The sequence below is a fragment of the Chroicocephalus ridibundus genome, chromosome 2, assembly GCF_963924245.1.
Source record: "Chroicocephalus ridibundus chromosome 2, bChrRid1.1, whole genome shotgun sequence".
NCBI lineage: Eukaryota > Metazoa > Chordata > Aves > Charadriiformes > Laridae > Chroicocephalus > Chroicocephalus ridibundus.
In genome coordinates, this window is record NC_086285.1 from 103,100,057 (window position 1) to 103,126,388 (window position 26,332).

Sequence of the window (26,332 nt, forward strand, 5' to 3'; positions counted from 1 at the left end):
TAACAATATTTAGATACATTTTCTCAGAAATTCTTAATTATTTATGTTTAGTAATTTATGATTAAACATTTTACAAGAAACAAGGCACTAAAATGTACAGTTAGTCATCCCTATTACATACAGTGTGAGTTTCAGACATACAGTAGATTCCCCTCACTTAGATAATTATTGAATCTCTTCCTCCAATGGTACCTTTTGTTGCATTTCGAACATACCCAACCTTTAGAAAGTATACATTTTAGGGCCCTACTTTGTCTCCTTTTACTCACTGTTTCTGTAAGAAAAACAAAGAATTTGATATGAAAATTAGCTACACAGTAAAGATGATGAAAACCCCATTCCTCACATTTCTAAGGACTCGGACATATTGTGAGGTCCTTAGAGATTCAAACTACAATGTGGGCATTATTTATCAATTAAAAACAACAGTAAAAAAAAAAATTGTTTAAAGGTGCAATTCCAGAAGCTACTTCCGTGGAGGGCAGAACCAGCTTTGGTGGTGTTTGAGGCACTAAAATACTAAAACAACAATTTACAGCAGGTAAGATGACGGAGGCTGACACCAAGCTAGGAAAATCAGGTTAGTCTAATGGCCATCATTTGGCTAAAAAGGGGATCTTAAATAATGTATTGGTTTTAGTGCAATTTAAAAAGCAAAACCCAGAAACTGTTGCTAATTAAAGGCAAAGACCACAGGAGATACCATCTAATACTCCATTATAATATTTAGTATCGGAAGGACTGTATACATTTTCAAGTATTTTATGACAAATAGCCCAGTACTTAAGTGCTAGTTCCATTTTAGATGCTCACTGACTATAAGCACAAACACGGCACAATGTAATTTTATATATTGCTAAAATACAACAGAATCTAATGTCACATAATAAATACAACACGGTGTAAAGAAAGAGTGGTTTCCTATTAATTTGACCACTTATACAAAAATGACAAAGAGGAGTGCCTAGATTCAAGTTTCACCTTGAGATTATCAAGCTCTTGTGCTGGCAATATATTAGAGGTCGGATTTTCAGCGCCTCTGCATTTAGACTGCAGTGATCCTGAGCCCCCTGAGCACATGTGGAAAGATTACCACTTTTCGAGGTTTTCAGAGGATCCTTGCAGTCTCTTTGACCAGAGGAATTGAGGTGCAGTTCCACTGCCGGTGGAATATACATGCAAAATAGGGGAAGCTTCTGCAGGATAAGAAAAAGTGATGGTGGAGAGAGAACCTCTCACAACAATCTTGAGTAATATCCTGAGTCATTGCCAAATTAAAGTGAAAGTTATTTTTTCCCCTTGGAAAGATAAGCTTTCTAAAAACGTGGCCAATGAGACTTGTCAAGACATGGCCAACATGATGTACGATCACAAGATGGTAGTACTGGCAGAGATGGCAATAACACATTTGGAAACAAATTATCTCTTAAAGAGTTTTCGCTTCTTGGGTACTGTAAAAATATTTCTGTTAATCTGCATGAATTTTTGGAAAAGAGAGGTTCTTACTCACTTAGCAATATGAGTCACCCAGAAATCACAGGAATTAAAAATGTTAAAGAAAGCTTTTGGTAAGCAAAACCTATATTTTTTTCCCCTCGTAGTCGCATAGTTTAGAAATTCCAGAAGATGGCCAGGTGAAGCAGGGTTCCAGTGCTCCCTGGAAACCAGCAGGATCTGAAAGTATAACCAACATGCTCTACTGAAAATCCTGTCCATGTTAGTTGGTGGCAAAACAGCTTGTACACCCTGTGACTGGAGTTCAGAAACACAACTACAAAAAGAAAGGTATTATTAGGGCTATGCCTTCCAGTTCTCTGGGAAGTAGAATAGACTGGAATATCTCTATATTTGCATTTACAGCTTACCAGAACTCTCTGGTACAGATCTAAAATGTCAGGACATCTGCATCTTGAGAAGCTGAAGATCAGATCTCTCATTATTTAACCTTAGACTCTTCAGAACAAAAAAAGGTGGAAAGTATAAATAAACACAAATGCCCACATATAGCTGAAAATACTAAATATTAGGAAAAAAATTGATATGTGGTACATTTGGTTGAATTTATGTATATATCTAACTGGGGGTGGATTAACATATTTGGGTTTATTTTTTTTTAATTAAGAATGTGCACTGATTTGATGGAAGTAGCAAAGATTTTACAAGGAAGAAAGGTGAGGGCATGCCTGTGTGATATATTAACCATACCAGTCAACCAAATCCTAACAGAAGACTGAATCTGTCAGACTGAAGCTGTGTTAATTTATTGCTCTTGGTAGTTGAACACTGTTAGGACATAATTTTAGTCTGTCCCATGATTTGGAAGATTTTGATATATAACAATTTAAAAAAAAATCACAGCCTACCACCCAAAGCCATTTTTACAGATCACCAAAGTAACCCACTGCTGTTACTATGTCCCTGTAACTGTTACTGCCCCTTGTGTTAACTATGCCCCTTGTGTTTTAAGTTGTGATGGGATGTAGGCTTGAGTTTGCTGTGCTGTGGGGCTTGAGCCACTGACATCCATGCTGCGTGTAAGAGAAGGGTTTAAATTTAAGCCAGTCTTTTCCCATGCCCTATTTTTCCAGCCTGGCTCCCTGACAGCACACTCATGCTGGATTTACAGAAGCGGCGTTGGTAGCTGTGGCATTTGTACCAGAATGAGAGTGGAGACCTTGCCACCTTATCAGTGTGACAAGGCACCTCAGTGACACCATTAGCAATGATGATTGTTCCTGCTGGCCAGAGCTGCTATTTTTTTATTCAAATTCATCCACGACCACTGATTTGGTAATCAGAAAAGATGCAGGGAGTCAGTGCCAGACAACTTGAGAACGTGAGCTACTCGCCATTGTCCAACTGGCACCACCGCATGGCTAAGGGCATCCCAGTAGGAGTATTGCATTCAAGAGGAACAGGACAAAATCAGTATGGGAGGTCTTCATCAAATGCTATCAGCCACCAACAGGGTGCAACATAAAGCCCAGTCTAGCCCCAGAGCCCTCATGCAAGCCAGTAATTGAAAGCAAAACAAGTGCATTTTGGAAACTAATGTTGCTTTATTTGGCAAGGACTTCTCATTACACGTCATTTCAGACAGAAAGTTGGAGGTAAGACGATATTTGGATTGGACATTATTGTTCCTTAAGCAGAGGTTGAACCTCTCTATTAGGTCAGCACTGATAACTCCCAGCCTGCCAGAATTTCTGCTCTGGTTTAAATACCTAATCCATCACATCACCTCCCTAATTTGTACTTTCCAGAGTCTCAGTATGTGAGAGCATTTACAAGATCTTCTTCAGATAAATGGAATTTATCATGTGTTTGTCAATTCAGATTTCATACAGTCCATAGGCTTGGTATTCAAAAGTTACAAAGCCACGAGGGTCATTGGGGTGAAGGACGGTTCTGTGGGAACGCGCAGGTGTCTACTAGAACAAAATTTTTAGCAAAGCTTCGGTGAGAGTAGCAGGGCAAAATTTCCAAACTCCACAATTAAACAGAAGCAGGAGGTTTTTTCCCCCTGCATTATACTGTGATACAGAATGCGTGGTAGGAATTTATATGGGCGATTCAGCTGGATCATTTGCAGCTTAGTCCATAATGTCAGGGCATAATTCTGACAAAAGGAAAGGGGTTTGTACGTGACCAAATAATGGACAGAGCTTGAGCAGCTTGTATGTCACCTCGTTAGTGCCATATAAATAATAAATTACTACTAAATTGGTGTATAATGCCAGTTTCAGATTCAGGGCTGTCCAAGAACAGCCTCTTATATCTCGAAAAGAAATATCTGAAGACTAGTGGAATACAATCAATCTCAAGTTGTGCTGAATGCAAACCTAATTCTACTCTCTTGCCAAACAAATTTGATTAATTAGGTGCTCTAACATTTGGTCAGAAACTGAAGCACACAACTATTCTGCAGCTGGACTGAGTAACAAAAGGAAAACAAACAATCTTAAACAACATTTTTTTAAAAAACCCACATAAATTAAATAAGGACTATCTAAAAACCTATCTTGCTTTTTTTCTGTTACATTAGAGAGTTCTTTTCCTAAATATATATATATGTAGTGTAGCTTTTTATCTAGCCAGCTCTTCATCAGGAAGGTAACAGATTGTTTCTAGCTATTTTGACTGCTTATTATTTTTTTTTTTTCCTGTGGCTGTTTTGACAGATTGGTAAATCTACACTAGGATGAATTAGAAGATTTGGCAAAAATACTTCTTGATTGTTACTGTAAAGAGGTTGACCATATAGTGAGATGTATCCACATACCCTGACAAATATAACAGTTTTATAACCCACAGCCGTGCGGTGGAGAACCTTTTCCTTTTCCTTGCTATATAGACTGTGCCATTTGGCAGACTACATGCTGGACAAATTTCACGTGCCTTTCCACAGTGCATAGCATGCGTGTCTGGATAATGCAGTCTTAGAAAATTGTCCAACTTCAGTTTAGTAGAGAGTGAGGTCTAATAACTCTGGCCGGATTCCTACTTGACGCGGTTACTTTTCTTATTGTCAGGCACTTGGAGCTGGGAATGGTATGATGGAGGTGTCCAGAGTCTCGGGGGAAAGAGTAATCAGGGAAGGTGAAGACCATACAGGGGAACTGTTCAACACACATGACAGTGTTACCTCTTAGGACAGCTAAGAACTGTCTTCACTTCTGACTCACTCTGAAAGACATACCATCCTTTTTTTTTTTCCCTTTGCAAGTTTTTAATTTATCCAGTGTTATTAACATGACTGATGATGTTGTAGGATGCCTGAAACCTTCACCACCAGAATAGCAAAATATTCAGAGCCACAGCTAGTACTTTTCTATTTTATTGCTCTTGTTTTAGGCCCAGAAATCTGACCATGTTTCCATGTACACCTTCTTTACAGATAAGGGAATCAAGCTGTTTCATGTAATACCATGACAAAAAAAAACCCTAAAAATTTAAAAATTCTCTAAGAAGCAAAGTCCCTTGTAAATTAACAGCACAGAAGTTAATCTGTGATACTGGAAATAAAGACCACCGCTTGTTTTTATTGTAAAAATATATTATTATCCTATTCTCATAGATGGCAACAAATTGTCTTCTTTCTTTGTATGAAATGTACAGAGCTGTCCTCTGTAATGTTTTTTAAATTATATTAACAGATGCTGCATATTATCCTATCATCTTGTTACTTGGTTTATTTTATTAGCCTAAATGTATTAGTTTTAGTACACATTAGTCCTTACTTTGCATGGAAATATTTCTGAATATCTAACTAGAGACAAAGTTCAGGAAAAGTGATGATGTGTGAGTTTTCCACTCAGCTGCTTTAAGAAGAAACAGAAAAATAATGCAAAGAGACAGGCAATTATCTTAGGAAAACAACTAAGATGCATCAGTCACAAAAATAGCTTTGAACGAGCTAGCTCAAAACATGAAATCACAGGACTACTTGTAAGGGACTTTACTTGCCTGGAAATTAAAATGTTATTTTAAGATTTACATGTAATTCTCCTGCCCCCAAAGTAACAATATATAAATGTGTAGAAGTTTATCATTTCAATGACATTGTGAGTATAATACCTGAAAATACGACACTGCATGGATGCGGGGTTGTACAGCCTGTAACCACAGAGATTCAGAATGGAACTGGAAGCATTATAATGCAAGTGAGGAAGAAGGAGGACAGATAATAAAAGCCACTGTAACTACAACCAGCAAATAGAAAAAAATCTGCAAAAGGTCACTGAAAAACACCTATGTAATCATACAAATCCTGGGGACACTGCTAAGATTTGGTATGGAAAACACGCAAAGATAAATGACCATTAAACAACATCCTCAGCTACAGTAGATGAGGTATAATTCAGAAAAGGGTAACCCCGAGCCACCCTTTCTTTCTGGGGTCACAGGGCTGCAAAGGGACTATTTCAGCCGTGTGGTCTGAGCGCTGAGCTCAGGCATAGCAGCTGCCCCTGCCCCGGTAAGGACTGGCCGGGAGGGCTGTGTCTTTCAGCCCTGGCTAAACACATCTGCACAGTAGGAAAGAGCATCGCAGAGAGGATTTGCGGCAAGCAGCAAGACCCCTTGCTCCTGCAACAAGAGCAGCCTGGGCGTTGAGAGAAATAGTATAATAGATTGCAGGATGGGTTATTTCTTTGTCGAGGTAAGAGACTAGGTTTGAGGAAGTATCTGTGAAAATCTTCCACTGAGACTCTTCCATTACCTAGAAAGAAGGAACTTTGTTATCAGGAAGCCCCAAACGTAATCTCTGCAGAACCCCAAAGATGTATGAAGAATTAGAACTACACAGCTTCAGCATCCTGCATTAGCTCTGATCCTGACGAATGACTTTGTAGTCACAGACAGTCCTCCCAGAATTTCATGGAGCTGGAATGGAGAAAGCGTTCTTCTCTCTATACTAACCTCTCTTCAAAATCCCCTAATATGTTTCCCAGTCTGAGCGCAGAGTCCAGAATGCTTGTGCAGCTGTGTAGAAAAGGCTTACTAAACATGCTTTCTTTGAAAGGGGAAGATGATGACTGTGAGAAGCACCCATTTCATGGTCCGATGTTGTGATAATCAGCAATCTGGGCAAGAGAAAGGACAGAGCACACACAGAGCTCTGGATGAAATCCTCTGCTCATATTGCTGGTTAAAAAAATAAGGGGGAACACAGACATAATGAAGAAATACAGGAGAAAAAATCAACAAATAAAAAACATTATATCAGCTAACACGCTAGATGATCTCCAAGAAGAGACAGCACTTGGAACCAGGCCAGTGTAATTTTCGGGAGCATAAAGGAATTCAACATATCTTGGCTGGAAGGTCATCGTTTCTCCTCATAAGAACACAGAGGCTGAGAACAACGGCCACGACATGTCTGGTATATATTTTTTCTCATGGAGTTAAGCAGGGATCATTTTACACAGTATATCTTTTAATTTTATCCCTGCCAAGAACTTGTATAACAAACCCAGAGAAGAAGAACAGGCATGTTGTTCTTCTTAAAACACTGCTGTATTTTATCTATGAAGAAAACTCCAACCCAACACTTGTGAAAATAACCTATATAGCTTGGCCAAATGGTTAATAGGAAAACACAATTACGTGAAAGTATCTGAATGATGTAAGCTAGAAGAAAGGGAGAAGAACAAATGGACACACTGTCTGAGATGCCTATGATAAATAGAAGAAAAGTCAAACAAAAGAAAAGATAAATCCTAACAGCAGAGGCAGTAATGGCAAAAAAATGGTAAAAGCCACATTTCTCAAGTTGTTTAAACTCCACCACACCAATCACTTTATAAAGCCTTTAGATGGAGAAGCCAAAGCCTGGGAAGGAGACACATTACTTCGTCTTGTTGATCTTTTACATTTTTCTCTGTCTATCACCCAACAGTCAACCACAGATGGGAAAGCAAAAGCCTGTGTCACCAGTAAGCCATCTATTACCTGTACCACAAAAGTCTCTTGTATCATTTGTGTTAGGTGTGACATTCCCATTCTTCCTCTGCGCATGTACTGAGCATTCTTTCTTTCAGATCTTCATCTTCACTCTTTCTAATTTTTCTCCTGTGATGTTCTTTGTTTTAAATAGAAGCTGAATTAAAAGGGTGTATTGTTCAGCCTAAGAACTGTAACTTTTAGTCTCAGAATAAGCGTATATACCAAAACGCAAGGCATTGGCCACTTAGTACAATCTGAAAACATGCATATTTTAAATTATTTTTTAATATAAAAATAGAACAATCTTTCGTAAGCAATGGTACAACTTTCAGCAGTCAAAACTACCCTTATCTCACATAACATGAGATTCTCCCTGGACTATTTCATACCTTCTCACAGGGCTCTCTAGACCTGGATTGTCTCTCCATTCTTGCTCTCTTCACAGGGCTGAAATTGTCTTCATCCATCACCTTTTGACACCTTAATGTACACGGTTTCAATTTCATAGTTTCAAATTACCTTCACTTAGAAGCAGTGTGGAAGGAATCCCATCATTGGTTAAGAAAAATGTCTTTCCTGTCCTTTTTTCTGGATGATGACTCAACAATTGTCATAACCACTCAAATAACTGACTCATCTTCCAGACCACAGAATGCAACCTCAGAACAAAAAGGTCCTCATTCCTGTTTACTTCTTTCTTTTGCCTCTACTGTTATTATATAGGAATGTCCTACCTTCAAATAGCATTTCTATTCAGCAGAAAAAAGTGTCCATAATGACATCCTTCTTTGGAAGTCCTGTGCTTCATTCATACAGCAAATTTATAAGAAAACTGAATTTGCTGTCAAAAAGATCTGTCTTTGGACTTCATACATGGCCTATTTTTTTGATCTTGCAACAGCTCTGCAATTTTTTTTTCCTCTGTCATATAAAATAAGTTGGAATAAATCACTGCCATTGCGTTTGCTGGTGTTAGCACATTGAACGGAGCACTGCACGTACCACAGTGTTAACCACAGTGAGTACCGTGGCTGATAATGGCAGTGCTTGCAAAGATAAATCACCAGCAGGGAAAGCCATTCAAGAAAAAAAAAAAACAAAACACAACCCCACTGCCCCGCCAAAACAAACCCAAGAGAAACTCCACCAGAAAGAACATCTAGAGAAGAGATGGCAGTGTAACTGGGAAGAACAGTATGTTTTGTAACGCACCCTAACTTCAATACGTAACTCACTGTGTGGACTTGCCCTCATGAATCACGATCTGAAAATGTTTTATTGAATAATGGGATGCTCAGGTTTTTCAATGGAAATGTACGGTTTTGTTCATTTTTCTCACTGCTTCAAATGATGGTTGTACACCTTCCTGTAAAACATCTTTTCACACATCAGAAGTTCTTAGGAATCTTTGTGGAGTTCTGTATTTCATGTTTTCTTAACCCTTACCCCACTAGACTGAATGATTGCCTGGGGAAGGATTATCTTTATTTGTGCTCTCCTACCATCTACTATTCCAGGCCCCCAAACTCTGTGGGGACCTTCGGGTGAATGCTTTCTTACAGATCATACCCATCACCCCTCACTGACAACAAAGGCAAGAAACATACCACTGTAACACACAGAACAAAACAGAACAGTGCTCCAAGGCAGGAATGATTTCTTGAGCTGTTTCCCACCCTATGTGAAGGTAAAGAGGGTGAGCCTTAGTCTTTTCTTGTAGCTAGGGAGAGGCTAAATATTCCTGCTACGCCATCAAGTATAGCATGGAGAGACAGAGGGAGACTTTGCCAATGGATTGGTTGGCTCACTACATTTTAAGAGCTTTATGAATTGTTAAAAGGCTCTTCCCCTCAGAATGACTCCAGGTGAACAGTACACAGTGTCGGCAGCAGTATGTGACCCTCCTATTTTGGTATTCTAGTTGAATACAAGACGGGCCTGGAAAAGAGAGGACAAGCACAATGGCTTTTGAGGAAGAAGTCACCTTCTTTCCAACTTCTTAAGGGTCAAGGCGCAAACAACTGGAGGGCCAGTCCACAACCGTTTGTTCAATCAGCCAGTCAGCTGGAAAATACTACTGTCCTTCACAAACAAAGGGATCAATTGCTACAGTGGTCCTTTTGCTACTTCCTTCATTTTCACATTTTCTATGAAGAATAAGTTATGAACTATATTAACCACAGGCATTTTTTTTTTCCTAAGCCCCAGCCTAACAATCCAAACAACACCTGTCGATCATCTTTTGTCTCCTTAACAGAGAGCAACTCCAACCCTTGCCTTCATTTGGGAAATGGTAGATAGGAAGAGACAGAAATCAAAATAAACACTATAACATGATGTTTAAAGCTGCTAAGTTTTCTTAAGAGCACCCAATGTAAGAATACCCGGACTACCTTAAATTTCAAAAGGATGTTGGGGTATTCTGAGAGGGGAAAATATATTCACATTTCAGAACACTGTGCATGTCTGAAAGTTAAATAAATCAGAACTACTTACAAACGAACAATACAATTTTCCCCTTGGTGGACTCTACCACTGTTTCCCTAAACGTTAAGAGTCAAAGTGTGTTCACTGCCAGCTGGGCACCTATCCTGTCCCTGTACATTCACATTAAAAAATCCTCTTTCCAGTGCACGTTACTCATAAATGTGCTTCATCAGACTGATTCGCTGCCTCCTTATGTTCTACGGTGAATTAGGAAAGGGTCTGTTAAAGGATGATACAGGCCATTCTTTTGTGATGGTCTGCAGTTTTCTCTCCCAATACATTTTCTTTTTATTTAGCACTTCCATTTTTATCCTGTGTTCCTCTTCGGCCATCTCACACTCTCTTTCTATTTGCTGTATTTTTGCCACATGAACTTCATTCATTTGGATTAACTGCAGTTGCAAAATTGACATCTGCTGATGATGTTCTTCCTCATGCATCTTTTTCAAAGCACTTTCCTGAGATGCTTTACTTCTGTAGTTCTTATCTGCTGCTATTCTGACATCAGAACACGAAGGCTCAGGTTGGGAGGTACCTTCACATATTGGGAAATGTATCAGCTCTTTCTCTTCATCACAAAGTTCTCTATTTGACACAACAAATGACTCTGGAAAACATAAGAGGAAAAAGTATTATAGCATTCCCTTCTTCTCCCTCAAGAAACACAAACTTGTGATGATATAGTTATTGGTGTATGCATCTAAACCTTGTGCTTCTGTACCATAGTATAGGAGCCACTTTTTAATGCAGTTTTGTTACAGAATACTAAGGGCATAATGGTCTGAACTGAACCACTTTGGGCTCTGTTGATAGACCTCCATGGTTATAATGGCAGCTCAGAATACTAAAGGGAATGTAGACATTTATAAGTGGACACCTGAATTTAGGTGGCCGGGCCTGCAGCCAAACCTTAATGCAGCTGTTTAAGCTAAATCCACATGTGACTTGCAGTATTTTTATGAAAGATCTGAGTGTCAGGTGAAGAGCTCTATCAACATGAATACCAAGAGACCGAGGGAATACTAGGAAGAATACTACTTATTCCTTCCTTATCTCTACTGTACATGTTGTAAACACAATGGTGCATATTTTTAGGAAAAAAATTACATTATTCTAACTTTGAGAAGGTTATTCTGAAATAAAATAAACTACTCATGGAATAAAATAGTTACCACTGCAAATAAGGGTCTCAAAATACATTCCTTAACAAATCCTGATGACTACTTAAGGTAAATACAATTATGAAAGACATATTGTAAGAATGTTATCTAACAATGTAGTTACTGTTGTCTTTTGAGCAAGGACAGTCTTCTATGTGTGATGCTGACATAATAAAGTTTGCAAGAAACTGCTGTAGCCACCCTCCCTACTGGTTTTGGATTATTCCTTCTGTGTATGTTTGCCAAACCAACAGGAATGTAGTGCTGAACTTCTTCAGAAAGGCCATTCTCCAGTGTGGACTGCAGTGTGAAATATGGCTCTACGTACTCTTTTTAGTCCTTGAAAACAAAGGAGGAAAGACCTACAGGGAACTCTTGCAGCAGACAATTGTGTATCAATTTGCTGCTGGTAGATTTTTTTTTTTTCTTCAATGCTCAGACAACATTTTCCCAGCAAAATGATACTTTATAGAGGATCAAAATATCCTTGGGACTGTTCTCTGGAAAGCCAGCATGACAGGTACTGTGATGCTTGCCACAAAGCAGCAGATACATCAAAAACTGATGAAAAAAAAATTGAGTAAAACCTCAGTTTAATTCCTGGGGGCCTAGGGAAATACATGCAGTTTTACAATATCACGGCTCTGAAATTACTTTTCTATAACCAGCAGTCACAACTAAGTGGAGAGATTTAGACTGCTGAAAGAGAATCACTGGCAAAATCACATACAAATGAATGCTGCTTGCATCGTTACAGTAACATTTATACCTTGACTAGAAGCATCAGGCTGATATTCAGGATCTTCTTCTGGTGGGCTCTGCAAAAAGTACATTTGCTCAGGCATTATGCTGGCAATCTTCTCTTTCCCTATGATGTGAGTATTTATAAGTGGACTAATACTTCTTTTTACCTTCTCCCGCCTTTCATGTGCCATTATCTTTTTTGTCCGTGCCTTGATATTTTCCCAGCATTTCTTTAACTGTTTGAAGTCTCGCAGTGATACACTGGGCTGTGAATTATATTCATGAGCTAGTGCTTGCCAGGTACGTTGTTTCAGAGCAATAGTTCTTGCATCACTTTTTTTACATTCAAGCACGTATTTGTATTTTTCAACTAATGCAAGCAGCACACTCTTCTCCACTTCTGAGAAGTATTTCGCAGGCTTTATTATTTCGTTTTGCATTTTCTATTTTTTCTCCAAGAAGCCAAAAATCCTATGAAAACAATGATGAAAGCAAAAAAACAAACACAAATTAGAACTGGTTACAGTATCAAGAAACTGTGTTTCAGCAAATAACTCCTAAGCATAGCTTCTGATTCTAACACACTTCATTTTCTAGAATAGCTTGTGAATAGTTCTAGAGTACATAATGAAACATTCAGGTAAGATATAGTATAATACAAAATACTCAGTATTCAATTTACTTAGTAACTTGTTTTTTTATAACTTTTTCACTATTCATTTACACCCAGAGAGTTTTCAAAGCCCTGAACTGTGGAACAAGTTCTGAAACCCAGCCCTTGATAGCTTCAGGTTTAAGTCTAAAGCCACCTCCAGCAGATTTGGGTTTACTTCGGTACACAAAAGACCCTCTTCTGCCCTTGCTGACTGCGTGTAACTAATTTCTCCCGTCTCTTTACCATATTTGAAAGTTGTATGAGAAATGATAGTAAGAAGTTATCTTTTTAAAGACTTCTGTCAGTTCGGTTCTCCCCCATGCTCAGCCCTCCTTGACTGACATCCAATAGGCAGCAGGATTCTGACCAGTATTACAACACTGAGAAGAGGCAAGGGTTGCAAGAAGACATGAATTACTTGTGGAACCTAACTGCTATGAAGGTACAGCTCCATCACCTTTTCCTGCTGACTCTGCATGCCTGACACTCTTCCTTACGTTTGCACTGCTGGTCAGTCTCAGGAGCAGGACCAAGCTAAAAAGTGTTTTGGCCTCACTCAAGACGGCCACTGCTATATACTTACACCGTGTTAACGTCTGCCTCTGTTCTCAAGCCTAGGACTTATGTACACAATAGAACAGGGTAGCTGATACCAGGGAAATCTTAGCCATTTGAAAAAAAAAAAAAAAAAAAGCAGCGTCTCCTTGAAAATTATTAACACATGACTGTGCTGCAAAATGTAGTGTTTTCTTTTGTCTTTCCACACTTCTCTCCCCATTCCCTTCCATTACAACTGTGTAGCCCCAATTACTTTTACATTTTGGGCAGAAACTTCTGGATCATTACGTAGAAAAGGGGGAGCAATGCTGTCTTAGCTCACATTTCTTCTGGCTTTAATCATGAAACTCAAGGATAGACTATATGTAATAACTGGTTCATATTCCTAATGGTCTAGGACTCTCCCAAAAGGAATTTTCTAGTATTTTGCCCATTGTTTCCACTACTTTGCTCGTAACATTACTTGAAGATACCATAGATGTCACCATCAGATTTCCTCTTTTCAGTATTTTTTCCTTAACTCCACTGCACTACCACTCTCTTTTTACCATCGTTGTAATTCCTTTCCTCCAAATGTCTTAATACTTACAGTTATTCTCTCCTTTTTCAGTGAAAGTAACCACTTATATTTACAAAGAAAGCTAACGGACAAGCTAATGTCAAAATGAGAAACCAACTCTGACAGAAGAATGGGAGCTTTCTCAAGGAGCCTATAAAATATTACAAAACCCGCCAAAACAAAGAGGAGGAGTCAAAGAATAAAGGAGGCAGTAGAACAAAGCCTAGAATAGTAAAACAGAAACAAAGTGAATAGAAATAAGTAACAGTTTGCGTTTAAGCTAAGTTGGGGGTTGGACTAGATGATCTTTAAAGGACCCTTTCAACCCAAACTATTCTGTGATTGTATGTTAAGTCAGTAGCAGTAGCTAAGTTGTACCCCTACTGAAAAAAAAGAGGCAACAAACACTCAGTTTGTATTTTGTGTCACTGCTTAGCTGGGTAACTACTGGGCATGCACTGACTGGACAGACGGCACCTACGTGGTTCCTGACGAGTCACAGTTCTGCTGTCTCTTACCAAATGCTGGTGTCATGAGGACATGGGACAGCTAAAGTTTTCGCAGCAGACAGGGTTTAGGGGACAAAGGGAAAAACCCATAGGAAACAAGACTTCATTAGTTCTGCTGCTCGCGGAGCAGTTTGTTTATTTTGCAAGAAAGAAAAAGGTGTAAGAAGGAAAAGGGCTGGGTGGCTGAGTGCAAACAAGACAGTTCCCCAATCCAGCATTTCCTCCATCACACTATATCAAGATATTTATTACTCTCTGTGAAAACTTAGTCACTCCATGTGTCCGTGACAGTAATTCTTAAACACCTGTAATCCTACAGAACAAACTAAGTGTATATAAACAAACTTGGAAGTATCACATACCAATCATTATAATGTCTAGGTCTAATAGACAGAAGAAAACATCTGCTTCAGAAGTTCCTTAAATAAAAAATAAGTTAAAAAAATAAGCAAAAAGTCAGGAAATGGACATCCTAACAAAGAGATACTGAAAACTGGCAAAATCACTCCATAAAACAGCTCTCAAAACATGTAAAATAAAAGAGAACTATAATGAAATGGACTCTATCTACCAATCTATTTCACTTACACACTTATTATACCATTCCAAACCGTTGAGCTGCTTTGGGCAGCTGCTGAAATGAAATTCTTGGGACTAAATATTGATGCTTTAACCTGTCTTAGCCTCAGTTTCACTGAGGAACAGGATGAAAAGCAGTCCCACCTGTGAGTCATAAGGTCTAACAGCTTATGACCCTGAAAAACCAGGATCAGAGACTTCACGTGATCAGAAATGGCTGATTCTGCCTTCCACTGACGCATGTAAATCTTTCTAGCTTTGAAAAGGTGTGAGAATCTCAGTCCAAAAATCATGACCTTAGTGTGTAGAAAATCCCTTTAATGAGAAAAACAATGGATTTTCCAGAACTTTGGAGAATAAGTTCAGAAAGCTAAACAACGATACAGGGACTTCTGGATTCCAGGTGCTAAATATTTAGCTACAGAGACTGGCAGAGATCAACCGGTATCAGTAAACATTTAAAACATTTCCAAAAATGACTTCACAGATATTAACAACCTATGTACTAGGATAAAAGCTCATTTTTCATGGATGGAGCCACAGCAGACCCTTAAGTGTCACCTTCATACCACACTATCATTTATTACTATTATTTTCTCTGTGGTAGCATCTGAGATCCCCAGTCATAAACTCAAGTACTGTACATGTAAGAATGGAAACGTAGGTCTTACTCTGAGAAGAATACAATAGTTTTCCCTTCCCCCATACACATTCCTAACTATTTTTTCCTATACATATGCATTGTATTTGCATCCTTTCCATGAAAAAGATGGAATTATGATCTAGGATGCATAAAGGAACTCAAGAACTGCTGAAAGCAGTTTAATGCATTTACTACACAGATGAAAAAAGTTCTTGAAGATTCTTTTCAAGCTCTTACATGCTTAGCCTGCTTGCTTCAATATATTAAAGCCCATTTTCAACTAGGTGAACAGAAAGCACTCTGAGATGTCAGAGAACTTAGAATACCAAGAAGTTGCAGCAAACCACAACCATATATTTATATTCACCTTTTTTTCTTTATGCATATCCATCACCTTCTGACAGCCCAGTGGCTCCTTTGCGGAATACGAGAAAGTACTCTCATAAGCCCAAACAATTTCCATTTCGAGGTTAAAAGATCCTTCCAGGACATATGCCTGGGATATCAGGACATATGCCCGGGATATAATTTAGCATGTAGGAATCTGTGCTGAAATGGAAGTAGTTTCCTGTGTATAGCTCATACAGTAAACACGACTGATTTGGGAATGTGTAGGCACATGAGGACAGTTGCACAGCAAATTCTATGAAACAAAGAATAGAAAGCTTCTCCCATTCTTACAGGTGCCCAGGCCCTAAGACATGTGCAGCAAGGAAGTACTTTATCCTAAATATCTTCTCTTGGCATGGCTCAGTTCACAACTTGCCTTAAAACAAATCAGTGTCCTAAGTACTGGTCTCCTCACACAAACCTTTATCACTTTAAAATAACAAAAATATGTCTCAACTCCTCATTTTTCCTTTGAAATGTTGTGTGGCATTCTTCTTTTAAAGACTATAAGGGATGTGCTGTGATCTGCTGGAAGAATATCTTGAAAAAAAATTACATAAGTGAAGAAGTGCACATATGTTCATAAATATGTATATATGTATTATTTTGCTTGCGCACACCTAAACATACACCCAAACTCCAACCAGTTGCAAAGAAACCCATTAAAATAATAATAATAAAAAAATCACGTCAGGTTGGTATTTGTGAGCATTTTCAGTCCCTGAAATATTTTTTTAGGCATAAGAAAATGCAAAGAGAAAGTTATGGTGGAAGACTTAACCCAAACATTAAGGTTACACTAGCCAAACCCCCAAAAATGGTTTGCTAGCAAACTGGTCACTTATGGTGTGAAAATGGAATTAATTTACCAATGCCAACAGGATTACTACTAGAAATAGTTAAAGATTGAAAAAAAGAAAATTTATTTATCCAACTTAAACTGCAGGTGAAGCTTTAAGCATAGTCAGTAATTAACAGCATTGAAAAACAATCATAATACTGTCCTTTTCATCCAGTGTTTGAGGGTGAAAGAAAGGCATGGGAATGCAATGACCCAAACCAGTCACAACAACAGGTTTATATTTCATTTGAATAACAGAACCAGCAGTAAACAGTGTCCTTCTTCCTCAAATGTTAGGTCTTCCTCACAGAGCTTCCATCAGTGTTCCAGGCCTGACCCTGTCTACCTTGAGACTTGAAATCACTAGGTAATTAGATGCATCAAACAAATATGAATGAGATCTATGTGGAAATTGTGTTACATATAATCAGATTAAAAAACCAAACAACCCCAAACCCCTTCGGGTGCTTTTTTCCCCATCTGTTTTAATACAAATTAATAGTTATCATGGATCATACAGCTAATGAACAAAACAATCTAAAAATTCACAGTACTCTGCCTAAATTTCTCCTGGCAGATTTTATATACATATACACAAGGATGTAATTTTAAAATAGATATATAATATTACATTATATATACACACACATATATTTTAAGCGGGTCATTCCGCTACCTATGGAGGACATCCAGAGCAGTTTGTGCAAAGAAAGGTAATGGACGCAGGTTGCTCTCTCGAAACGATTTGCCTGAAATTCATCAAAAATAGGCATAAAGACGAATCCTACCAGACTCTCCCGCACCCGAACTTCTCAAACATTAACTCGGGCTTGTTTTTATTTCCTCGCTAGCTCTTCTTCTGCGGGAAGGAGACAGGAGAGCAGGTCCCGGCGCTCGACAAAGAAGACCGCTCCACCCAGGGCGGGCATGCAGGCTGCGGCGCAGGGCGCGGATCCAGGGACATCGGCGGCGGGAGGAGGGAGGGCGATCGGCCACGCTGTCACCCGAGACCGCGCTCAGCCCTGCCGGCGGGGACAACCCCACCCTGCAGCCCCCCCCAGTTTCTCCCTTCTTCTAACAAAGCGCCGCCGTCGGCTCCCTTCCTTTCCTTTCCTCTCTTCTCTTCTCCTCCCCTCCCCTCCTCCTTCTTCTCCTCCTCCTCCCCCCCCCCCCCGCGCTGGGCGGCCGGGCCTGCCTCCCTCACCGCCTCCCTCACCTCCTCGCCGGCAGGTCGCCGGCGCTCCTTCAGCTCCCCGCAAACCCCGCGCTGGATTTCCGTCTCTCCAGAGCACAGGCGGCAGCAGCCTCACCCACCGGAGACGCCTCCCGCCGTGCCGCCAGGAGGACCTGGCCAGGGGGACCCTGAGCCTTCAGGTGCGGCGGGGCTGAGGGCGGTGTGTGTGTGTGGGGGGTGTTTTGGGGAGCAAACACCCGCCGAGAAGGGGGTGGGAGGCCCCGTCTGCACCTGGCGGGAGCGCACAGCGCTACCGGTGCCGAGCGGGGTTGGGGGGGGGGTCGTCCCCGGCCCCGTTCGTCCTCTCGCCCTTCCCGGTGCGGCAGCAGGAGACGCCAGCTCGGGCTTTACCTCCGACAGCGCCCGACCCGGCGACGCGCCTGTGCGCCAGCGCCCCCAGCGGCGGCCGAGGGCGGGAGGCGGGCCGGGGGTTTGCTGCTACCGCTCCTCCGCCGGGACCCGTTCCTTCCCTCCCTCACTCCCTTCCGCCCGGCTCGGGGCTCCCGCTCCTCGCTCCAGTCCCGTCCCGTCCCCCCCGGGCTGCCGGCGCCCCTTCCGCGCCTCCCGTGACGCAGTTCCTGCCCACCCGGTGCGCCCCGGACCCCGCCGGTAGCGGCGGTTGGGCGCTTAACGGCTGGCAGGCGGCGCGCGCCTCGGCCCTCCCTCAGCCCCCTGAGAAGAAGCGGGCAGCCGCCGCAGCGGTTTGTCGCCCCGCCAGCGGGTGGGTGGGAAGGAGAGCCGGTCAGGCGGCTGGGAGTGCCGGTAGCCGGCTTCCCCGGGTGTCTCCCCGCTGCCGGGCTGGGGTAAGTTGGGCGCCCGGCGGTTTCCCCGGTTCCTTGCGGGAGCAGGTGTCCGTCAGTCCGTCCCTCCGGCCGCTCTCCTGGGGGTCTGTTGGCTTTCTCGGCGCCTCTGTTCGCGGTGGGGTTTGTAGCTTCGCCTCCCCCCGCCGCGGACCGGAGTTGGACCGTGGTTTTCTTCCACAAACCCCGTCGCGTTCTTGGTGCAAAGGCATATTTCAGGCTCTGCACGCCAGGCTGTCGCCGCTGTGTGTCATCTGTCGCAGCCCATGTGCTTATTTCAATTCGAGAAGAGGGAAGCTTGAAATAGTTCGGATCCGTTCTGTTTCGGGGCGTGCGTAATTTCCTGGTGGCTTTGTGTTTCCTGAGGGAAACTCTCGGAAGAAGAACTTTCTTTCCTCGCTGTGCTTTGCTCTCAAGTTAAAAATATCATCGTTAGACTGGAAATTTAAAGGTTGAATGTAACTGAAGATGAAGCAGGAATTAAAATAGGGATATGCGTGGCCCTTAAATAGGTGGAACAAGAATATGAATGATTTTGTGAAGCTAAAATAATAGTTTGCAATCTTTTTGCAACTTGCCTAGGTTTTCCTTATCATCTAAAGATAAAATATGGACCCTGAAGCTGAGATAAAGAAGCAAGTAAACCCTTTCTACTGCAATGTAAGTATTCCTTACTGAAAATTGTAACTGATACAAAATAATTTTGGTAGAACAAAGTTGGACTAAACTAATTGTGAACTTTTTTTTTCCTCTTGAGGAAAATGGATAAATAGCACTGGCGTTGAACCTGTTTTGCTGTCTTTGTCGTGTTTGTCTTGAATGTGTGTCAGGAACCAGTTTACTAAAATTAATAATTTTAATAATACTATGTTTCTAAATAAAGGCATTCTTTTAAAATGGAAGGTTAAACTGCAGCTTCTGTTCAGAAAAAAAAAAAAAATCCAAATTTATCTGGTTCTCAGGTTTATTGCTGTTGTTTTTAAACATCTTGGTTTTTTTAGAGGAGAAAATATTTGGACTATATTTGTTCGCTCACATGAATTTAAACCTAATCTGCTCCTGTTCTGAACCAGCCCAGGCATAAACCATCTGCGATTGGAAAATACAATATGCATGTGAGTGAGGCAGACCCCAAACTGGTGAGATTAAGTGTGTTAGTCTGAATGCGGCACTGAGGACCAGTGGCTCATCTTAGCTCTTCAGACTTCTGAAATTTTTATGTGACGTGGAAATTCCTTTTCATTACACTGTATTTGGATGGTCTTGGAGCCTCACAAAGAAAAGTTCTAAAAGCTGCTTTAGTTTGTCTTTGGAGGAATAGTACTTTTGTAGAACTTATCTATACTATCACTTCAATAATGAGTTTGTTTTGTTTTGATATCAGTGGTTTTTTTGTTCCTGTTGGTTTGTGTGCAATGCTAAAAATACTTCTTCTCTTTAACATAGATTTGCAAAATCTGGTGTGCTTCTGCATTAAACTTGCAGACTCACTTCCTTGGATTTAAACACAAGACGGTAAGATCTGTTTTTGAATGCACCTTTTGTCAGACTTTACAGATTTAATTAGTAATAGAATATGGATTTGAAATTTAATTTTTAATGTAGTGTTAAAACATGCAATTTCAGATATTTATCTAGTTTCGTTGCTTTACTATTTTGTTTACTGCAATAAAGTAGAGCTTAATTTTGTACAGTAGTTCTATCAGAAAATGTTGTTACAGCTTTTGTGTCTTGTATTCTGGATTAGTAAAGACAATACGTGAGAATACGTGACTGTTAAATGCAGAGTGGAATTATTTAAATCGTAGACAATCTAGGAAGAAAGATGTATGTTTCATGTAACTATCTATTCACCTGAGATAATGTGTGGTGTTGGTGTTAATCTAATTTATTTTATAAATAATAACAGGTTTGCACTGTTATTTTTTTTAATGGTAAGTGTGTTTCATTCTTCCTTGTTGGTTGATGACTTGGTAACTTAGGTTGAAGAAGCACTGAAAGCTCATGGCATTGGTAAGTGCAAGATATTTTACTTCTTACTCTACTCTATACATGCATGTTTCTCCCCACCTCAATGTAGTTGTTTATGAAACAAACAAGAAAAAGACTTTCTCAGGACTTGTTCTTTAAGACTTGTTTTGCATTCTTTAATGACATAACTATCGAATCCTACAGAAGTCAATAATATCAGCAAGAGGTATGCAAAGTTTATTAAAAAGCGCTAGCTACAATACCACAAATCAACTACATTAAAGTTTTGAAAACCTTAATTCAAGACGTTAGAGACCTTCAATATTTAAAATATTTTTAAAAAACTATGCTTCTTAAAGCATGTAGAAATACTTTTTTCTGTATTTATATTTGTTTCTTAAAAGAGCTTATTAAAAATTTCTTAATTATCTGAAGCAAAGTACTTTTAGTAGGTTTAATATATCATTAAATCTTCACAAGGTCTTTATGAAGTCGTCTAGTTCCCAGAAGGAATGAAGGTATAACTATGTTCATAATTGTTTTCCTAATTCCGTTTCATAATGCACGAAAATGTATTTACAGGTTTCTACAGAATTTGGTTTGAAAGTTATGGCCCAAGTTTTACATAGTCATTGCACCTATCCAATCTGGGGATTTTTGTACGACTGTAAAGGAAATTTAAGTGATTAAATATTTAGCAGTTGGATGCTGCTGAAATGGATGCCCTGAAATGTTCAGAGGTGAATTGGCAGACAGTTATCATGTCTTCTTATTTCTTCCTTTTTTTTTTTTTCAATTAAAAGAATTGATTGGCCACTAGTGACCAGAATATGATTTGTGTTATTAGAGTCTTTGTAGGTTTATCTTCATAACACTTTCTTTTCTTTTACTCTTCTGATCTTTTCATTAAGATCACTTCAGAAGGTTGGTGGTAACGCAGCTGGTATTAAGCAACATCTAATTGGTGGGAATGAGCTGGCAGCTTCATTAGTTGTCAACACAGTACGGTTTGTAACTTAAGTAGTCGAGTTTTCATGGAGGTTACCTCTGTAATCAAATATACTCTTTCTGATGTAGTATTTGTTGAAGCCTTCTGACTCTCACCTTCTGTATAGGACTTACTGTACACCTTATGCTCAACTTCCTAGCAATATCCGATATTTTAGTCAGAGACTACTTGCAACAGGAGAGTAACAGGGTTGAGGGATGTTTAAGAGATGAAAAAAATTCAAATTTGCCTTTAGCTGGTGTTGTTTCAGGGACTGCTAGCGATTTATTTATTTATTTCCATGCAATGGAATGCTGAGCTTTCTGAATTTCTGAAATTCTGTTCTTGTTGTTTTCTTATAGTGAGTGCATTAAGCCCCTATTCAAGGAATAGCAACTTCTGTCCTCTGCGTGCTTGGCATTCCACTCCTGAACACACAGAATGTTATCTTATACGATGTCTGTCTCTCTCCAGGTTCCTCTGTGGCAGATAATGTTGTGTGGTCATCTCTGTTGTACCTTTCTTAAGGTTCTGCAGCCTCAGCTGTATCACATGCCATTTGTGGACAGAAAAAAAAAAAATATTTGATTGGGGAGGGGATAACTGCAGACCTTTTGAAAAAGACAGCAGGGTTATGGGCTGAGTCAAGTGCCCTGGCAGGCAGCATGTGGGACGGCACCCAGTTTAAGCACGTCAGGTTCAGTGGATTTAGACTGAATTGCTGTGATGTATTGGATTAAAGTAGCCCTGAAATTCATGACGTGCCGCTTTGTTCGTTATAGAATAAAAGATATTTGTACTGTAGTGCATCAGTCAGGCTTTTCCCTTGTTGCAGGTTGTCATCTATATAAACTAAATTACAGCCATAATTACTTAAAATTTAAGCCACTGTTTAATAATTTAATTTTATGATGTGTGTTTGAACCCATGTTCTGTTCTAAGTAGTGGCTTGATTGGTTGTCTTCTCTGCCTGCTTCGTCGAATTGCCTGATATTAAATAACTTTGGTATTGTTTGGTGTAAATATTTTTTGTCCATTTTTTGCCAAAAAATTTCATAGCATATTCAAAACTAAACATAGCTTATTTTTCTCATGTCAACAAAAGTTTAAAGAGTTTTCTTTTAAAAAAATAATCTATTATCATACCAAATTGGCTTCTGTACTTATAATTTTATTTCTACTTCTGGTTTGTTTTTTATTTAGTTAAAGCAGCAAGTGGCTCAGGGGAGCAAGTGAAAACACCTGTAAAACTTCCTGATTATGGTAAGAATGTTTAATGCAAAAAAAACCCAAACACAACACTCCACAAAAGTGAAAGAAATAAAATGTTTGAGGTACTGTGTCTAGACCTTAGCAGGTCATTGGGAATTCATTTCTGTTCATTGTATTTTCCATTTGCAGTAATATTTTGTAATAATACTTAAAATAATATTTGCAGACAAAGTGCTATAAAAAGAGTGAAAATAGGATTGGGGGGAATAATGTTTCTCAATAACTGATTTAATTTGTGATGTGGGGCCATGTATGAGCGGGGATTCGCTTGAATGTGAATTTCTCAGCATATTTTCTCTAGGCCAAGGTTAAACTCAGGAGTTTGTTTCATTTTGGAGGCTTTTTGTGATGTGACTTGAGACCGTGAAGACTGACTGATAGATGGATGACGTGAGATTACATAATATTAATTTTATCTTACAGTGCAAACTGAGCCAGAGAGGTTTCATGGACAGACCTTGGAAGAACAGCTTAATACATGCAAAGATTCAGAACCTGCACTTGGTAAGGGCTTTTAATACTCTTTAATTGTTTGCTTATGTGATGTTTACCTTTAAAGACTATTGATTAATTTTAAAAAAAATGTAAAATTAGGTAATGCATAATAAAATTTTACTATGTTTACACTGACTACTCAATAGTATGGTATGAAGGTGACTGATCTTAGTGACAAAATCATTGGATTTGTCCTGGAATATTTTTGATTAGGGTAGGTACCACATGTTGAGAATATTCTCTAGAAATGATCTAAGCAGATATGACAGAAATGAACTTTGACTTAAATGATCATTGCTATTCTTTGTAATTTAACTGTCCACCCTGTGGACGGAAGGGAGAGTGGAGTGGCCAGGAAAAATAACTGCAGGGGCATATGTTAAAATACATTCCCTTCTAAATAGTTACAAAATAGTTGCTATTTTTTTTAGATTATTCTTTAAAATAAAATTAAGTCCTATGTGGTAAACATAAGGCATCTTAAAAACATTCAGTTTTGTACCTTTGGTGTTGAGGATGTCTAGACACGCAAAAGATAAAAGGAAATGATGGTTCTAAAAATCTTGATTCAAGTGTTTAGCATGCAGTAGCAATAATTTCCTTTAATGTCTCTTTTGTAACTAGCACTGAGTATTTGTTTCAGCAAACATCGAATTTCCTAACTTTAGCTTTTTTTTTAATTAATACAGGACTTAATTATATAGTTGAATATCGATCAAAAGACAATTTCACTTTTCTCTATGAATGTCAACTGTGCCATTGTAAAACAGGATTGAGTAACATGTTCATGCATGTTTGTGGTTCCAAGCATAGACTGGCATACCTGGTAAGTTTTTAGAATAAAGGTGTTTGTTTTGTTTTGTTTTTTTTTTTAAAGTAATGATTTAAGTAAAGAATTTGCTGGTCATATTATGATTTTAGAAAAAAAAAAAAATGTGCTACATAAGCTTCTGTGAAAATTTGTGTGTTTGTATTGCAAGCATGCGACTGTGATACATTGATTTAACATTCTTCTTATCAGTAATGTGGTAAGGTGTATACCTGTCCACTGCTGACGCTCAGTTTTTAGTTTAATCTGTTTTGGTTGACCAGTAATGCCAATACTGGAATCTACAGATAAAATTCACAAGCAGTAGGTTTTTGACTAAATTTTGTATTATCTTAAAGAACTGGATCAATGAAGAAATTGTTCAGTCTTTCAGATGCTTTAGATTAAAAGGAACATAATTATAAATGAACATGATATGTATTGGATAGAGGCTGTGACTTGGAATCGGGAGGGAAAAAAAAGTATTTCTAGTTTTGTGGCTGGACAAGCCATGTAAGTTCTGTGCCTGTTTTATGGAAACTTGCAAAGCTCTTAAGGTTCATGTCGGCCCTAAAATGCTTAAACACTTTTTTTTTTTTCAGTATGTTTGGAGAAATAAGGCTGTCTAGTCTTTGAAAGTTTACTTGAATATATTTGTTTAGGATAGGCTTTAACAAAACTGAGAAAGAAATATTCTGAAAAGTATTTTGATACTTTCCATGAAATATCTGCTCAAAATCAGTACTATATCCCACATATCTTAAAGTCATAGTATGTTGAGTCCCTATACTGTTTTGAGGCAGTTTTAGAGCTAATGTTGTCAGGTGTACCATGATGGATCTGCAGTGATGTCCTTCACAAACATCATGGTGTTTCTGGTCACTAATTCAGGTGTATATGCTGAGTTCTGATGTTCTCAGCTCTTGTATTTCTTGTTCAATTCCAACTGTTTTCTACAATCCTGAATCTTATGCTTGTTAACTGCATCTCTGCTATATTCTTAAATACTATAAAAGAGTTCAACAATGATAGCTTTTAAGTCATGCATCTAGGATGGATTAACCTTAGGCAGTAGGAAAGGCAGGAGACTAAATGCCTGGATTTTGTTCTGCCGAAAAGGAGCTGGGGGTCCTGGTGGATAACAAGCTAAAGATCGGTAGTGTACCTTGGCATCAATGAAGGCTAACAGCAAACTGTGCCGTACTGACAAGGGTATAGCCAGTAGATCAAAGGAAGTGATTATTTCTCTGTTCTTCATACTTGTTAGGCCATATCTAGAATATCGTGTCCAGTTTTGTGCTACAGCAGACAAGAAAGCTATTGATGAAATTGTCCAGTGGAGAGCTGCCAATGTTGTCGGGGGGCTGAAGCACTTGCACTGTGAGGAGAGGCTAAGGTAATTGAGCTTGTTCAAGCTGGAGAAGAAAAGTGTCAGGGGAATCTAATAGTAGCCCTCTAATACCTTCGGGGAGGTTATTAAGAAGGCAGAACCAGGCCCTTTATGGAGGTACTTGACAGGAAAATAAATTCATACCGGGGAGCTTCCTACTTGATTTAAGGAGGAAGTTTTTCACTGTGAGGGCAGTCTAGCATTGGAGCAGGTTGCCCAGAGAAATGGGGGAATCTCTGTATTCAGAGGTTTTTAAGATCCAAGTGGACAAAGCCCTGTGCAACCAGTTCAGCGTTCAGTGTCAGCCCTGTTTTGAGCAGAAGATTTGGCTTCCGTTGCCTAAATTATTCTGTGATTCTGTACACAGTCATTTTACCAAGTTCTGCTATGTATATGTAAAAGTTGACCTATCTCCCATGAACATTAGCTGTGCTAGATCTGGGAAGAGTTGTGTAGGATAAAGTGTGACTTAGGATTTGCGTTTCCTTGTTTTCTAGAAACGACATTATCCTGAGATAGCAGAATCTGATGAAGTTAAGGGTAAAGGCTCCGAACTGAACAGAAAAGTTAGGCAAGTTGCATTAACAATTGAGAAGAAAGAAGGAAGAAAACAAATAAAGGTACCTCTCTTTAAGAATTCCAGAAGTTTTATATTTATTAAAATAACAAAGAAAGTAAGTTCTGTTATGGTGGGCAGATCTGCTTTGTATGGTAGGAGAATGTTGCTTTTTAAACCTTTAAATCAAGTGCGTTTTGTCATCTTAATAGTTCTTCCAGGATTATTCTGGAGACAGTTTCCCATT

General features: G+C 39.3%; 2 protein-coding genes across 7 annotated transcripts in view; one reads left to right on the top strand and one right to left on the bottom strand.

Annotated features, from left to right (window-relative positions):
- Window positions 1-17,880, bottom strand: MSANTD3 (Myb/SANT DNA binding domain containing 3). 2 transcript variants are annotated; one of them, XM_063326350.1, is made up of 3 exons: window positions 17,788-17,880; window positions 11,863-12,308; window positions 1-10,540 (listed from the first exon to the last, which is right to left on the bottom strand). In XM_063326350.1, exons 2-3 carry the CDS (start codon window positions 12,275-12,277, stop codon window positions 10,131-10,133), a joined length of 825 nt encoding a protein of 274 aa, XP_063182420.1. In that variant the 5' UTR covers window positions 12,278-12,308; window positions 17,788-17,880; the 3' UTR covers window positions 1-10,130. The 2 variants fall into 2 exon arrangements, with proteins under 2 accessions (XP_063182420.1, XP_063182419.1); XM_063326349.1 differs by lacking the exon at window positions 17,788-17,880 and adding an exon at window positions 17,360-17,498.
- LOC134511810 (uncharacterized) overlaps window positions 17,816-26,332 on the top strand; it is a 26,120-nt gene continuing 17,603 nt past the window's right edge. For 3 of the 5 annotated variants that reach the window (XR_010069983.1, XR_010069984.1, XM_063326346.1), the window contains exons 1-8: window positions 18,490-18,608; window positions 19,188-19,265; window positions 20,052-20,120; window positions 20,588-20,618; window positions 22,768-22,827; window positions 23,260-23,340; window positions 24,021-24,157; window positions 26,027-26,149. Coding sequence is in view for 3 of the 5 variants with exons in the window: in XM_063326346.1 (XP_063182416.1) it covers window positions 19,215-19,265; window positions 20,052-20,120; window positions 20,588-20,618; window positions 22,768-22,827; window positions 23,260-23,340; window positions 24,021-24,157; window positions 26,027-26,149 (552 nt within the window). In the remaining 2 variants the exon portion in view is untranslated. Of the gene's footprint in view, window positions 17,946-18,489; window positions 18,609-19,187; window positions 19,266-20,051; window positions 20,121-20,587; window positions 20,619-22,767; window positions 22,828-23,259; window positions 23,341-24,020; window positions 24,158-26,026; window positions 26,150-26,332 lie in introns of those variants that run through there. The other 2 variants (XM_063326347.1, XM_063326348.1) reach the window with 2 other exon arrangements.